Source organism: Oncorhynchus masou, chromosome 32 (assembly GCF_036934945.1).
Source record: "Oncorhynchus masou masou isolate Uvic2021 chromosome 32, UVic_Omas_1.1, whole genome shotgun sequence".
NCBI lineage: Eukaryota > Metazoa > Chordata > Actinopteri > Salmoniformes > Salmonidae > Oncorhynchus > Oncorhynchus masou.
This window is the reverse complement of record NC_088243.1, coordinates 43,211,686-43,227,859: the sequence shown is the minus strand read 5'-3', so window position 1 is coordinate 43,227,859 and position 16,174 is coordinate 43,211,686. Positions and strand designations below refer to the sequence as shown.

The 16,174-nt window shown below is 40.9% G+C and overlaps 2 protein-coding genes across 3 annotated transcripts in view; one reads left to right on the top strand and one right to left on the bottom strand.

Annotated features, from left to right (window-relative positions):
• The first annotated feature begins 2,624 nt into the window (after positions 1–2,624).
• Positions 2,625–12,092, top strand: LOC135526098 (mitochondrial basic amino acids transporter-like). Its single transcript, XM_064954200.1, has 4 exons — positions 2,625–3,121; positions 4,368–4,411; positions 8,420–8,503; positions 9,268–12,092. Exons 1-4 carry the CDS (start codon positions 3,082–3,084, stop codon positions 10,039–10,041), a joined length of 942 nt encoding a protein of 313 aa, XP_064810272.1. The 5' UTR covers positions 2,625–3,081; the 3' UTR covers positions 10,042–12,092.
• A 1,412-nt stretch (positions 12,093–13,504) lies between these two features.
• Positions 13,505–16,174, bottom strand: part of fancm (FA complementation group M) — a 75,872-nt gene continuing 73,202 nt past the window's right edge. For both annotated transcript variants that reach the window (XM_064954198.1, XM_064954199.1), the window contains exon 23: positions 13,505–14,598. In XM_064954198.1, the coding sequence (XP_064810270.1) occupies positions 14,469–14,598 (130 nt within the window). In that variant the 3' untranslated portion in view covers positions 13,505–14,468. The remainder of the gene's footprint in view (positions 14,599–16,174) is intronic.

Genomic DNA, 16,174 nt, shown 5'->3' with positions numbered 1-16,174 from the left:
TGTGGCCACTTTGCATGATGTATTGTTGTCTCTACCTTCTTGCCCTTTGTGCTGTTGTCTGTACCCAATAATGTTTGTACCATGTTTTGAGCTGCTATTACATTTACATTTTCATGTTGTGTTGCTATCATGTTGTTGCCATGTTGTGTTGTCATGTGTTGCTGCCTTGCTATGTTGACGTCTTAGGTGTCTCTTTATATAATGTTATGTTGTCTCTTGTCGTGATGTGTGTTTTGTCCTATATTTATATTTTATTTATTTTTAATCCCAGACCCCGTCCCCGCAGGAGGCCTTTTGCCTTTTGGTAGGCCATCATTGTTAATGAGAATTTGTTCTTAACTGACTTGCCTAGTTAAATAAAAGTTAAATAAAATAAATAAAATAAAAACAAAAGGTAGTACATGCAGGCAAGAGCGTAGGCAAAATGTATTCAATAGGATTTGCATTCGTTTTCAAATATTTATTTAAATCATTTGTCATAGTTTTGCTCTCACTTTAAAATGATTTGTTTACAAGTTTTGGGGTTTTGAGGTCTTATTTTTGTTTACAATTCTATACATTTTGCTTTCAATTGTTTGGTTTTTGATCACAACATCCATTATTTCATCCGTCCTCGAAAATATGTTTACATTCCCAACTTTATTTTTCATGTTCACGATTTATTTTATTTTGAATTTAATACATATGGCGTGAAATTGACCCCAGCCTACATATTTTGATTTCCGGTGCACAGTTCTGACTGTCTGCCTGGTGGCCGACATGCCTACCTATGCCCCTCCCATCTCCCCTTTCTCGCTCTTTCTTTGCTGTGAAAGATGCGAGAGTTTGTGTTCTCGAAATAGACTTCGGAAAATTGTTTCCTCCGTTGCAAAAATACTGAATCTTAGGAGTCGATTCCTAGCGGAATTGAAGCTTGACACCCAGAAATGGGAGTTGACACCGGGCAAGGAGTCGAGGAATCGATTATTTTGGAGTCGGCTTCCCACCACTATTCAGAAGCGGCTTTCCTTTGCAGACAAGTTAAATGCCCGTTCATTGGCTCTTCGAAACTACAGTATCTCCAAAGAAGGTTTCGTGGCGGCATTTAAAAAGCCGTAGTGTATACCCTTTCCGACAAAACAAACATGCGGTAGCGGAGGCGCTTTCAAGGCGCCACATTCCATATGTCTGAAAGGTAGGCTATATGAATGGAGTAGGCGAGTTGAGGATGAGCTACGACGGGACAATGTAAACGTTTTAATCGAACTATTATATTAATCTGACAGTCCACAACAATCACATTGTTGTGTGAATGTAACCATACAGCAACAAACATCGTAATAGTAATAATTATATAAATATAGTTTTAATTGTGTCTGAATTAAGACTAATCAGAGATTGTTTGTGGATGACATGGAGTCACTGACCAAATCACTACAGTATCAAAAAAGAGGGATCAAAAAGCAGGACTCATGCCAAATATGCCATGATAATAATACAGTACAATTGTTACTCAACAGGCAAGGATATAGCGCATCAGTGTTCCCAGTACAATAAACACATAATATGATATATTCTCACTTTCTAAAGTGGAGGTGAGGTATATCAAATTTGAGAAATATATAAATATTAGGACGAGCAATGTCGGAGTGGCATTGACTAAAAAACAGTAGAATAGAATACAGTATATACATATGAAATGAGTAAAGTAGTACAGTATGTAAACATTATCTAAGTCACTAGTGTTCCACTATTAAAGTGACCACTGATTACATGTCTATATAGGGCAGCAGCCTCTAAGGTGCAGGGTTGAGTAACCGAGTGGTAGCCGACTAGTGATGGCTATTTAACAATCTGATGGCCTCGAGATAGGAGCTGTTTTTCAGTCTCCCGGGCCCGGCTTTGGTGGACCTGTACTGACCTTGCCTTCTGGATGGTAGCAGGGTGAAAAGGCCGTGGCTCGGTTGGGCAAAGACACATTTCTTCAGCCTCCTGAGGTTGAAGAGGCACTGTTAACCACACTGTCTGTGTGGATTGACCATTTCAAATTGTCAGTGATGTGTTCGCAGAGGGACTTGACATTTTTCACCTTCTCCACTGCGGTCCGTAGATGTGTATAGGGGCTTGCTCCATCTGCTGTCTCATGAAGTCCACAATTTGTTTTGTTGAGGGAGATGTTATTTTCCTGGCACTACTCCGAAAGGGCCCTTACCTCCTCTCTGTAGGCTGCCTTGTCATTGTTGGTAATTTGCCACTTAAAATGAAATTCTTCTACACCTGCATTGCTTGCTGTTTGGGTTTTAGGCTGGGTTTCTGGACAGCACTTTGAGATATCAGCTGATGTAAGAAGGGTTTTATAAATAAATGTGATTATACAATGTTTGGTTTGACCATACAGTGAGTGTTTTTCAGAATGTCTAACATGCTATAAACGTTGCAATCTTGAATGTGTCTTGGGCAACAATGTACCATATTTGACCCTTAACCTATACTAAAGGTAAACGGTTAGTTAGACTAGGTTGGGGAGAGCTGATCATAAATCAGTTGTTTGGACTCGAAAGTACTGTAATCACAGTTTTTGAACAGAACCCCATGCAAAATCACATCGAGTCACTGAGTGTGGGGGCGGTAGGGGTGTTGTCTTCGTCACAGTAATCCGATTGGGCTAAATGCTTCCTCAAAATGGGCTTTGAACTTCACACGATATACAGAAATAGAAGACACAGCCGGTGGAAGTATGGTAACTGGGAGAGCCTCAATTCAATTATTAAATTAAAGCATGCACACTAAGCTACTTATCTAGCTTATTCACGAGCTCGCTTGGGAAGCCAGTGATATCACCAACAGCACTTCGCTAACTGTTCTATATCAAGAGGAGACTTGATCGGGCGAGCAATTCAACTAGCAGATAGCTAACGTTACAGATGCAGCCATCAAACTACAGGTGGAAACTGATAGCTAGCTAAATTATTCGGCTAGCTTGAAGCATTGCAAGATTGCACCAAGCCAGACCTTTGAATTGGCTAGCCCCTTGTGCTACGAAGAAGAAATACAGGCTCACTGACCGCTAGCAATCTTTTGATTAATTCAAAGACTGAGGGAATGGACTTTACATTGGACTTTGCGGCAGGATGCATAGGAGGTAAGTTAAACTATAGCCAGCTAGCAAGCACACCCTTGGATATATTGCTTCAATGATTGCTACGTGGCAGCAGCACCGAGTCATGGAAAGGGTTTGCCAAATGCGTCGCGTTGGAATAGTTTTGAATTTACTTAATGATTCGTGGTTCGCTATGTTAGTTTGCTAATGCAGAAATGTGCCTAGTGATGGCGCAAGTTTACCAACAAAGAATGGAAAAATACTGAGTACTGTGAGCGTCTTGTCCACTAGTCTAGCACTTTCTTGCCCCCATTGTTGTTTAACTCGCCATATTACATGTACTTAGCTGGCTAAACCTGTTGGTTTCTTAGCTATAGAATATATCTGGTTGATAACCTTTTAATTATCTCACAACCAAACAATTAACGTTACATTAATTTCAATCAAAACTATGTGCTCATAGTTGGGAGTGGTACAATGGGCAGTCCCTCAAGCACCAACTTCACATGGTGAAAACTGGTGAATGTACGTTACGTTAGTTCACTTCACAATCTTCAGATTTTTCAGACCCCCCCCCCCCCCAACACAAGATTAAACTAGACCATAGAGGCGTTGTGAAATAGGACATGTCTGGCTAAATTACATTAAAATTATTCTACACAGGAAGATATTTTCTTGACTTCCTACAAATATGTATAATTGCCTTTAACCCTACCTCCATCTCAAATTATATGAATGTTGTCCGGTTAGCCAGACAGACAAAGTTATTGATTAATAACCTATATCGTTGAGCATTATTGTGATAATGTCTCAGCTACAGATAATGTCTTGCAAGTGAGGGTCAGACTAATGTACTCTAATCTGAAACTGCCCTAGGCAGGTTTAGTCCTGTGACACACACAGGTGGTGTCAGACAGTATTGCGTTTTCCTCTCTCTAGCAATAATGTCAAGGACAAGGGTACAGTGAACAACTGTTGATGGCAGTCCAGATAAGACTGTTTGTTCTTGTGTGTGATGCACTTGATATTCAAACATACACCCGCCACTGTTGCAACAATACCTCACAGTGGTTGCAATTTAAATTAAAGACTGATAAGCAGTTGAATGCATCTCCATGCTCTCTACTGTAGTGTTATTCACCACTCTATGCTATCCTGTTTTGCAATTAAGGGTTTGTTTTTCGTATCAGTTTCACATGGCTTTAACTTAGTATAGCCTACATTACTTAGCAGAAATCAACTGCTTCCAACAAGCAAGTGCTTACTAACAGATCTTTGTCATTTTCAGGTGCTGCAGGTGTTTTGGTTGGCCATCCTTTTGATACTGTAAAGGTGGGTTTATGTTTTCTCACTGGCAAATGCCTGGCACGTGTTTATTTTTCTTCGCTACCGTGGGATTTATTAAGCCTCGTCGAAAGGGCGAGTTTGAATAACAAATGACCAACAGCGTTTGATAGAGAATTAAATGGGTTATGCATGCTGTTTTCCAATCAAAACATTTTAAGAACCACGTTTTCTCGGCTACTACTTACAAATAATAAACAGCACTTTTTTTCCCAGACCACACAAACGTGGGTATTTTGGCTGTTTTCTGACCTAGTGACAATGGAAATACTGTTCCCGCTACCCCAAAAATTATTATGAGATACATTTAGGGTTCTGTATCGCATGAATCCAATGTTTTTATTTTACATTTATTAAACAAGGAAAGTCGGATAAGAACAAATTCTTACTTTCAATGACAGCCTAGGAACAGTGGGTTAACTGCCTTGTTCAGCGGCAGAACGACAGATTTGTAACTTGTCAGCTCGGGGATTCGAACTTGCAATCTTTCCAACGCTCTAACCACTAGGCTACTTTGCATCACGCCCTCCTCAACTTTCAAGAATAACCTTATGTATATCCCATTGTCAATGACACGTGTCTGTGGGAGAGTTGGTGATGTTGTTCTATGTTAATGGATTGGAGAGTTGTTGATGTGAGCTGGTGCCTGTTTGATATTAATTTAATTAAATGCAGTCTATTAAAAGGGTCAATCTGGGATTGGTCCATGCATTTTTGGACTTAAGTTAATATATATACAGTTGAAGTCGGAAGTTGCCATACCTTCGCCAAATACATTTAATCCTAGTAAAAATTCCCTGTCTTAGGTCAGTTATTATCACTACTTTATGTTAAGAATGTGAAATGTCAGAATAATAGTAGAGAATTAATTATTTCAGCTTTTATTTCTTTCATCACATTCCCAGAGGGTCAGAAGTTTACAACCCTTAATTAGTATTTGGTAGCATTGCCTTTAATTGTTTTACTTGGGTCAAATGTTTCAGGTAGCCTTCCACAAGCTTCCCACAATAAATTGGGTGAATTTTGTCCCATTCCTCCTGACAGAGCTGGTGTAACTGAGTCAGGTTTACAGGCCTCCTTGCTCGCACACGCTTTTTCAGTTCTGCCCGCAAATTTTCTATAGGATTGAAGTCAGGGCTTTGTGATGGCCACTCCAATACCTTGACTTTGTTTTCCTTAAGCCATTTTGCCACAACTTTGGAAGTATGCTTGGGGTCATTGTCCATTTGGAAGACCCATTTGTGATCAAACTTGAACTTCCTGACTGATGTCTTGAGATGTTGCATTAATATATCCACATAATTTTCCATCCTCATGATGCCATCTATTATGTGAAATGCACCAGTCCCTCCTGCAGCAAAGCACCCCCACAACATGATGCTGCCATCCCTGTGCTTCATGGTTGGGATGGTGTTCTTTGGCTTGCAAGTCTCTCCCTTTTTCCTCCAAACATAATGATGGCCATTATGGAGAAACAGTTCTATTTTTGTTTCATCAGACCAGAGCACATTTCTCCAAAAAGTACGATCTTTCTCCCCATGTGCAGTTGCAAACCGTAGTCTGGCTTTTTTATGGTGGTTTTAGAGCAGTGGCTTCATCCTTGCTGAGCGGCCTTTCAGGTTATGTCGATTATAGGACTCGTTTTTACTGTGGATATAGATTTGTACCCATTTTCTCCAGCATCTTCACAAGGTCCTTTGCTGTTGTTCTGTGATTGATTTGCACTTGTCGCATCAAAGAACGTTCATCTCTAGGAGACAGAACGCGTCTCCTTCCTGAGCGGTATGATGGCTGCGTGTTCATGGTGTTTATACTTGCGTACTATTGTTTGTACAGATGAACGTGGTACCTTCCTTCAGGCGTTTGGAAATTGCTCCCAAGGATGAACCAGACTGTGGAGGTTTACTATTTTTTTGTCTGAGGTTTTGTCTGATTTCTTTTGATTTTCCCATGATGTCAAGCAAAGACGCACTGAGTTTGAAAGTAGACCTTGAAAAACATCCACAGGTACACCTCCAATTGACTCAAATGATGTCAATTAGCCTATCAGAATCTTCTAAAGCCATGACATTTTCTGGAATTTTCCAAGCTGTTTAAAGGCACAGTCAACTTAGTTTATGTAAACTTCTGACCTGCAATTGTGATCCAGTGAATTATAAGTGAAATAATCTGTCTGTAAACAATTGTTGGAAAAATTACTTGTCATGCACAATGTAGATGTCCTAACCGACTTGCAAAAACTATAGTTTGTTAACAAGGAATTTGTGGAGTGGTTGAAAAACAAGTTTTAATGACTCCAACCTAAGTGTATGTAAAAGTCCGACTTCAACTGTAGCCATTGATTCTTTAATGTAACTTAGAAATTCCTCATGAGCATTGGTCTTACCCTATCAGAACCGGAAATATAACCTTGGTTTATTATTTGTAAGCAATCACTGTATCGTTTCAAAACATGGTTAAAACTACTATTATCTCATTGCTGTTCAGTCTTTGCATCTATGTGTGAGATTCCTTATGCATATGTTTTTGAGTGGTAAAATTGTTCTCCTGCCCCATTCCTCAGTTATTTACCAAATAAAGTGGTGGGGAAAATGCTTAGTTATTGTTTGAATCCTAGATTGTGCTTTTAAAAAGTGTTGATCTGCACGACTATTCAATTTTTATTTTGTTTACTTGGTCATAAAAAACACATTCTAAACTTCAAACACTTTTCCCCCATCTCAAGATGTTAAATGAAAATTACTATAGTAAGTGCCTATTATGTGCCAAATAAAGTAAACCGGGTTGACTTATCTTAAATCAGCCATAAATCCCCTCGGGACAGGTACCGGAAGCTTGTGTGCAACAGAGAGTGGAAATTGAATGCAAGCTTCACAAAAAAAGTGATTGCTAAAACATTTCTGTCTATGGGTAACAGGATTAACGTTATGCTTGACCTGCTCAGTGTTCCCCCACAAAACACTAGAAAATGCCCATAAGGCATAGAACCAGCTCACCTGCTTTTACACTATGAATATACTTTGATGTTCAATGTTTCTTTTGAGAAACCCATATTAAAACGACAGTTCACATAACAGGGTTGACCTTTAAAATGAGGGGCAGATGTAAATAAATCACATGAACGAAATAATCTTCAGATATACATTTGTTGAAGTAACTAGGGCTTTACAATTATGGTGAAACTTGGAGACATTGAGACATTTTTTTTGGAATAGGTGGGTTGAAATCCTCCAAGAATTGACACTGGGTTGGTTGACGGAGGGACATGTCAAGGCAGAGGGCAAAGTATTTTGTAAACATGGACTTTGTTCCTTAAGGTAATTTCTAGTAAAGTTATTTGGGCTCAAAATAGCCTCATGAAATGTATATTATATAGCTGTGGAAACCTAAGAATCAGTAGGCTTAATTGTTTTATTATAAAAATGTCAGTACAAGCCTCATCGTATTTTCATACATGTAATTAGTCTAAGAGCTGTAATTTGCCGACACTGAATCTTCGAATGTGTACTCAATCTCTAAGCAACAAGTTACAACCCGTATCAGGATATTTGTACTTTACACCTTTTTCCCAAGATGTGTATTCATACACTTTTTACTAGTTGGAATACGAAGGCACCGAGAGAGGGACACCATGTTGATTTTTATCCCTGAATGGGAAGGGCTGTCTTTAACAGCATAAGTGTCACTTTGTTGTAGATGAGGGATAATCTACCTCTGCACGGATGTGTGACCTAGCTCGTAAGTACGGTCAAGGTCTTCTGTTTCTCACCCATGTTTTGTAAAAATTATTCTCCAGATGTACAAGCACAGAATACTTATGTTATATCATTTCACCACCCCCACCCAAATCCCATACCTTCGTACACTACATTTGCCAATAGTAACTTTTTCATGTATTGTCCCTTTTCCTTTTGTGTTTTGTATTATTAAATGTGTCAGTATTGTCTTTGTGCTTCTTTTTTTTTTACAAACATTGAGGTGTCCATTTTATTTTAGGTACGACTCCAAGTTCAGAGTGTGGACAGACCTCTGTACCGCGGCACGTATCACTGCTTCCAGTCTATCGTACGACAAGAGTCGGTGAGTATCGACCACCACCATGACCGACTAAAGTTCCTCACAGTACCAAGTCTGTAGAACACCTGATGTGGCCTACGGGCTGGACGTTTGAGACTGCTATAGTGGGGGAAACACTTTTTTTTTTTAAGTGTGTGGGAAGTCGCCAGTGGTGAAATCTTTTCATATTCGAATGAATCCGTTTCAAGGTGGTTGGCTCTGCATTGCCATGTGCTCTCTGCAGTGCCAACTACAGTTGTACCATTGGTTAGAACAGGGCTCTACTCAAGTGTCTCTCGTTACAGTCTTGTGCGTCAGCCTAGCAGAGAGCCTATCAGCCAGTCTGGAGGGAGGAGGTTGGGAGAGATATCAGTAGCCAGGGTTAATCGGAGCGTTGTGCCTGCTGCGCGGCTAAATTAAGAGAACCGCCTTATCACTCGCGCAGGTTGGGAGTTGCGCCAGGTTTTAATGGGGTAGATTCTGCTGGGCTGCCTGAACCTGTTTTTCCTCGTGATTAGGAATTCCCCCAATGGTGGAGTATTAGTGTTAAGCTAGATCATCATTAAAGGTGTAGAATAGCAGCATATACAGCACATTAGCATTATACCATTGCTTTATAAAGAGCCTGGCCTTGAGAACAGCATTTATTGTAGTGAAAGTGTGATTTGGTTAAATAATAATAAATATGCCATGAAGCAGATACCTTTATCCAAAACTACTGTTTATTCCCAGTTATTCAGCTGTATTACCTTATTACTTTGGTCCCTCTTTCTGCTGTGTGGCCACAGATGACAGGGCTCTACAAAGGCATCGGCTCCCCCATGATGGGCCTGACCTTCATCAACGCCATCGTGTTCGGTGTCCAGGGCAACGCCATGCGCAGGCTGGGCCACGACACACCGCTCAACCAGTTCCTGGCTGGGGCATCGGCGGGGGCATTGCAGAGCATCATTTGCTGCCCTATGGAGCTGGCCAAGACACGGATGCAGCTGCAGGGCTTGGGCGAGAGGAAGTCCAAGCAGAAGTTGTACAAGAACTCACTGGACTGCCTGGTGCGCATCTACCGGAAGGAGGGCTTCTGCGGAATCAACCGGGGAATGGTGACCACGCTGGTCCGTGAGACGCCGGGCTTTGGGATCTACTTCTTGACCTACGATGTCCTGACGCGCCACTTGGGCTGCGAGCCCGACGACCCCTACATGATCCTCAAGTTGCTGTTTGCCGGCGGCATGTCGGGCATCGCCTCGTGGATCTCCACCTACCCCGTGGACGTCATAAAATCGCGGCTCCAGGCGGACGGCGTGGGTGGCCACAACAAGTACAACGGCATTGCAGACTGCATGCGTCAGAGCATGAAGCGGGAGGGCTGGCGGGTGTTCACGCGTGGCCTCACCTCCACACTGCTTCGGGCATTCCCAGTCAATGCCACAACCTTTGCCACCGTGACTCTGTTCCTCATGTACATGCGGAACGACGAGGGCGGCATCACAGACTGCGAGCCCCTACCCGCCCACTCCTCACTCACTGCGAGCCCACAGCAGGCCCAGCCCTCAAGCCTGTGACCTGTGGAAGATGGTGCTTCTGCTCTGGTGACCCTGACTGGAGTGGAGGTGGTCCCACAGTGCACCAGTTAAGCTGCTGAGACCTGAGTGACTTGACCACTCGACAAAGGATATTTTTATACAATGTATTTTAAGATTGGAAAACTTCGGTTGTAAATATTTACGTGTCCCTTTTTGACCCTTGGTTTTCTACAGAGCAGCCTCTTTTTTTTTATTGTTTTTTGGGTGAATTAATTTGTCACTGGGGGAAGAAAGCAATCACACTGAAAAAGTACTCATTACTGAACTGGTCATCCTGGTTACAAACAAAACACCCGTATACATGTATTTATGCACAGCTTAGTATATTTATATTGCAGGGTTGGAGTAACGGATTACATGTAACAACAAACTTATCCGTTACCAGCAAAATTATTGTAATCAGATTTGATACTTTTGAATTCAGAAAGGATGTTTGGTGCCGGGGAAATCGGACTCCTTTCCATTTTCTCCTGACATTCAAATCAGCAAGTTTAAAGGGATACTTAAAGATTTGATCTACTTCCCCGGATACCATTCTTATTTCCGTGTCCAGTATGAAGGAAGTTGGGAGGTAGTTTCGCGAGCCAATGACTGGAAGTCTATGGGTATCTGCTAGCAGATGCCTATAGACTTTGTCATTAAAATGCATCATCCATTATGGCCAGCCCTTAACATTGATTTATCCTGCAATAGATGTCATTCAATTGGTAATATTCATTTTTGTCTTCTAATCATAAGGGGAAAGTAACAAAGTAAAGTTTGAGGAATCCAAAAGTTAAATGACTGATTTAGAATTTTACATGTAAACTAGTAATTAACAGATTAACCTACCCAACCCTGCTTATATGTATGTATGTCTGAAAATATGTACATATGCTGTACTGTATACACAAGTAAAGCTTTCCGATGAAAAGACTAACTCTGGAGTCCTATTTTCGAGTACATAGTTTGGAATCCGTAAGGGTCCGTTCACATTGCTTGCAGGGAAAAAACTATGCCAGAAAGGAAGCCATTTCATTTGTTCTAATCAATGATTCTGCTGGCTAGGACCAATGAAATGACTTCCTTGCATAGATTTTTACGGCGAGCAGTGTGAACGGAGCCTTGGGCCCACGGGTGAAGAGTATCTTGAGTAACCATTTTGGAAAGCCATTGGACATTAGAGTTGGCTGCGACGTCTGCACAAACTGGTTCCTGATTTACACAACTCTTAGTTCTTTTTGATAATCCTTATTTAAACACTCAGGGGCATCAAGTCAATCATGTCCCAGACCTTGTAAAGGTGGCACCTTATTTGTTTATTTTACTGAAACACTCGGCATTAACAAATGTGCTGAAATTATTGCAGTGTTAAGTATGAAATGGCACGACCATATTGCACAGTGAAATAAGTAGTTTTTTACAGTAGCATTATATTGTATGAGGCAGCACAGTCCCTAGAAAATGTAGCGAATTAAATCAGCCTGATTGTTACATACCAACTTAATATTGAATGATGTACATGTCATGATTTGAGAAATTATCCTACAAGTATATGTATGTAAACATATCTTAAGGATATTGCATCCTTTCACTGGAGAGGTTAAACTACCTACACTGGATATCAAATTGAATTGCACGGGCATGCATTTCCCAATAACTAATGACTCGTTTCTATATGCTGGATGACACTGCTTGTACAGAGTAACGTACTGTATGATGTATTTATACTGTGAATTGGAGTGAGTGCTTTCTCGTCTTATTTCTTTTATGGCACAATCTAAGTGTGATCGTAGACAAGGGCAACTCAACTATATGGAATGCTGCTTCCTATGTTTTACTGTTACAGAAAACCATCAACATTTGTTGTACTGTACAGGTTGGATGGCATATGTCCAATCAGAGCCAGAGTCCAGAAGGGCTCAAGTGCTTGAAAAGGGCAAGTAACTTTTCTTTTGTACGTGTAATGTTTGTTCTTTTATAGGTCTTAATGTCTTGCAACCAAAGCAATATGTGGAAAAAGAAATGGCTGAATAAAAACCTATCTAATAGGAGTTGTCTTTGTCATGTCTTTTCAAGAAAGTATGTCTGCCAAAGCTCAGGATGCAATACGATTGTGCTTTGTCGGCTATGCACCATTTCAATTTAATTTCCGACTAAGCCGAGCTGTGCAGCAACGCGTTTACAGTGAACGTTGGAACATTTGCCTTTTTGAAAAGGTGCATTGCCAACGGCGCCAGATCGGATTAAATCCTGGCCTAAGCCTTAGCACTCACAGTATCTTTAAGGGGTGATCAGCTTACTATTGCAGAAAGTTTGTTGCGTCCATCAATGTAATTGTCTGCATTTCCAATCCCCCATATTTTTGGTAAATATATATATATATACATTTTTAAGATTATACTTTATTTCCCCCGCAAACACCACCATCAATCCCCCAATTGGAGTAAACTAAGAAACCTTCAGTTTATACATCTTACATGTTTTTCCTCTTTCTGATGTCCATCCAGTTTGATTTCCATTTAACTGTGCTATTTCACAAAATGTCAACCTATATCCATCTAGTATAGGCAACTCAAACTGAAGGGAACAGTCACTGCTCTAGAACAGGCAGACATGGCTTTTGAAGGCAACCTAGGTCAAAGAATGTGTATATTTTATTCTAGGTCGAACCAGCGACATTTTGGTTACTGACTCAACTGCTAGGCTACCTGCCGCCCTGAGAAATTGACTGAATTTTGATTTGTCACACACACAATACCCCAAAACGTGAAAGCGGAATTATGTTTTTAGATTTTTTTTTCTAATGAATGAAAAACAAATGTATTGAGTCAATTATTCACAACCCCTTTTATGGCAAGCCTAAGTTAATAAGTAGTAAACATGTGCTTAGCAAGTCACAAGTTGGATGGAATCGCTGTGTGCAATAATACATTTTTTATTTATGACAACTACACCTCAAGTGTACAATTATCTGTAAGGTCCCTCAGTTGAGCAGTGAATTTCAAACAGATTCAACCAAAAAGACCAGGGAGGTTTTCCAAAGCCTCAAAAAGGGCACCTATTGGGAAGTTTCCTTCCTCTGGCAGCTGAGTTAGGAAGGGTGCCTGTATCTTTGTAGTGACTGGGTGTATTGATACACCATCCAAAGTGTAATTAATAACTTCATGTTCAAAGGGATATTCAATGTCTGCTTTTTTTTGTTGCCATCTAGCAATCTGTGCCCTTTGCAAACTATTGGAAAACGTCCTGGTCTTTGTGGTGGAATCTGTGCTTGAAATTCACTGCTCTACTAAGGGAACTTACAGATATTTGTACCCCCAAAGATGGGGTACTCATTTAAAAATCAAGTTAAACACGATTATTGCACACAGAGTGAGTCCATGCAACTTAAGCACATTTTTTATCCTGAACTTATTGAGGCTTGCCATAGCAAAATGGTTGAATACTTATTGACAAGACATTTCAGCTTAAATGTTTTATTAATTTGTAGACATCTCAAAAAATAGAATTCCTCTGACATTATGGGGTATTGTCTGTAGATCAGTGACACATCTAAATGTAATCCATTTAAATTGCAGGCTGTAACCCCACAAAATGTGGAAAAAGTCCAGGGGTGTGAATACTTTCAGAAGGTACAGTATATGACTCCATAGTGCATGTTCGCCCCAGAGTGTCAAATGTTTTTATGTGGGAAAGACCAATGACGTGTTCTACTCTGTCGTTATGTCTTCTTTATGTAATGAAAGGGTGAACCCTTGTGGTTCAGCCAGACTCAGCAATGCGAAGAGACGAGACAGACATTTTGTATTCTTGGGCGATAATATCTGTCAATGTGTTTTGACTGAATCAATTGACCTTAAACGAATAATAAACAAATATCCCTGATTTCATTGTGAATTTGATTTTGTTACAGAAAATTTCTGAATTTTTATTCCTGCAATCCAAACCTTATATTTACAAAATATGAACACAAAGATATTACTCCATTATTTGAACAGAAATTGTAATAACTGAAAATATTTGTTCAACAAAACAGAAATGCACTTATACATTTTACATAGGAGGGAGCGAGTACTTACAACTTGCATTCATCATACCGTACATTCACCTTAGTGTCCGTTATCAAGTCAAGTCTTATTTCAAATGTGCAAGAAATACTCATTTTGTAATGGGGAATGAAGGCGAAGTCCAGGTCGACCATCCCTTATTTAGTATTCTTTATTCCATTTGGTGACTAATGAACACAATCAAAGGCCATGATGCCATTAGAGGTCCTGTTTAAGAGCAAGATTGTAAATTGTCCTTGAGGCACAGATCTAGGATCGGTATACTCTCCCAAAATCCTAACCAGTAACCATTAGGAGGGAAAAGGGCCACCCTGACCTTAGATCAGTGTCAATGGAGATTTAAGCAGTGATGGCTGGCTAAAGGTTGTTCTTCCCGGGTGTGTTTGTAGTCATCAAGGTGGTGTCACAGGAGTAGCGTAGGCAGCGGTAGATCTCCTCGGCTCTGGGGCGGCTCACACACGCCCCCTTCTGTAGAGCCTCGATAGAGCTACAAGTAGAGGAGAGAGAGAGTGTTAATGCTACTGTAGCTAATTATTGTATTCTCTACTATATACCGGTACACTACATGGCCATGAGTATGGTGGACACCTGCTCGTTGAAAATCTCATTCCAAAATGGGCATTAATATGGAGTTGGTCAGCCCTTTGCTGCTATAACAGCCTCCACTCTCCTGGGAAGGCTTTCCACTAGATGTTTGAACATTGCTGCAGGGACCTGCTTCCATTCAGCCACAAAAGCCTTCGTAAAGTCAGGCACTGATGTTGGGTGATTTGGCCTGGCTCGCAGTTGGTGTTCCAATTCATCCAAAAGACAATTGATAGCGTTAAGGTCAGAGCTCAGTGCAGGCCAGTCAAGTTCTTCCACACCGATCTCAACAAACCATTTCTGTATGGCCCTCGCTTTGTGCATTTTCATGCTGAAACAGAAAAGTCCCCTCCCCAAACTGTTGCCACATGGTTGGAAGCACAGAAGTGTAGAATGTCATTGCATGCTCTAGCATTAAGATTTCCCTTCACTGGATCTAAGGGGTCTAGTCCGAACCATGAATAACAGCCTCAGACAATTATTTATCCACCAAACTTTACAATTGTCACTACGCATTCAGCAAGTAGTGTTCTCCTGGCATCCGCCAAATCCAGATTCGTCCGTCGGACGACCAGTTAGTGAAGCGTGATGAATCACTCCAGAGAACGCGTTTCCACTGCTCCAGTGTCTATTGAAGGAGAACTTTACACCACTTTAGCCGATGCCTGGCATTGCACATGGTGTTCTTAGGCTTGTGTGCGGCAGCTCGGCCACGGAAACCCACTTCATGAAGCTCCCGACAAACAGGTCTTGTGTGGATGTTGATTCCAGAGGCAGTTTAAACCATAGTGAGTGTTGTAACCAACAGACAAATTTTACGCACTACGTGCTTCAGCACTCGGTGGTCCCGTTCTGTGAGCTTGTGTGGCCTATCATTTCGCGGCTGAGTCGTTGCTGCTCTTAGATGTTTCCACTTCACAATGACAGAACTTTCAGTTGACTGGGGAATCTCTAGCAGGGCAGAAATTTGACGAACTGACTTGTTGGAAAGGGGGCATCTTATGACGGTGCTACGTTGAAAGTCACTGAGCTCTTCAGTATGGGCCATTCTACTGCCAATGTTTCTCTATTGAGATTGCTTGGCTGTGTGCTCAATTTTATACACCTGTCAGCAACAGGTGCGGCTGAAATAGCTGAATCCACTAATTTGAAGGACATGTAGTATCTGATGGTATCAAATATTGCTCATATATTGTTATTAAAGATTCTGCAGCACATTAAAGAGAAATTTCACAATTGTTCAACTTCATCTCCAGCACCACCCCAACATACTGTATGTGAAAATGGCACATTTCTATGTTTTGTGGGGATAAAAACATTGAGAAAGATATTTGTTTCCAATGACATCGACCAATTAGTAGGCAATGCCCACTTACAATTGGTCAAAATCAGACGATGCACACCAATGATCTATCTTTTTTACGACAAAACATAGAAACGCACCATTTTCACATAAGTTGATGTTGGGGTGGTGCTGG

Excerpts from the sequence above, each read along its gene's own strand:
- LOC135526098 (XM_064954200.1), top strand. The coding sequence starts at position 3,082 with ATGGACTTTACATTGGACTTTGCGGCAGGATGCATAGGAG. Across the intron at positions 4,412-8,419 it reads ATCCTTTTGATACTGTAAAG|GTACGACTCCAAGTTCAGAG; the intron begins GTGGGTTTATGT and ends ATTTTATTTTAG. Across the intron at positions 8,504-9,267 it reads CTATCGTACGACAAGAGTCG|ATGACAGGGCTCTACAAAGG; the intron begins GTGAGTATCGAC and ends GTGTGGCCACAG.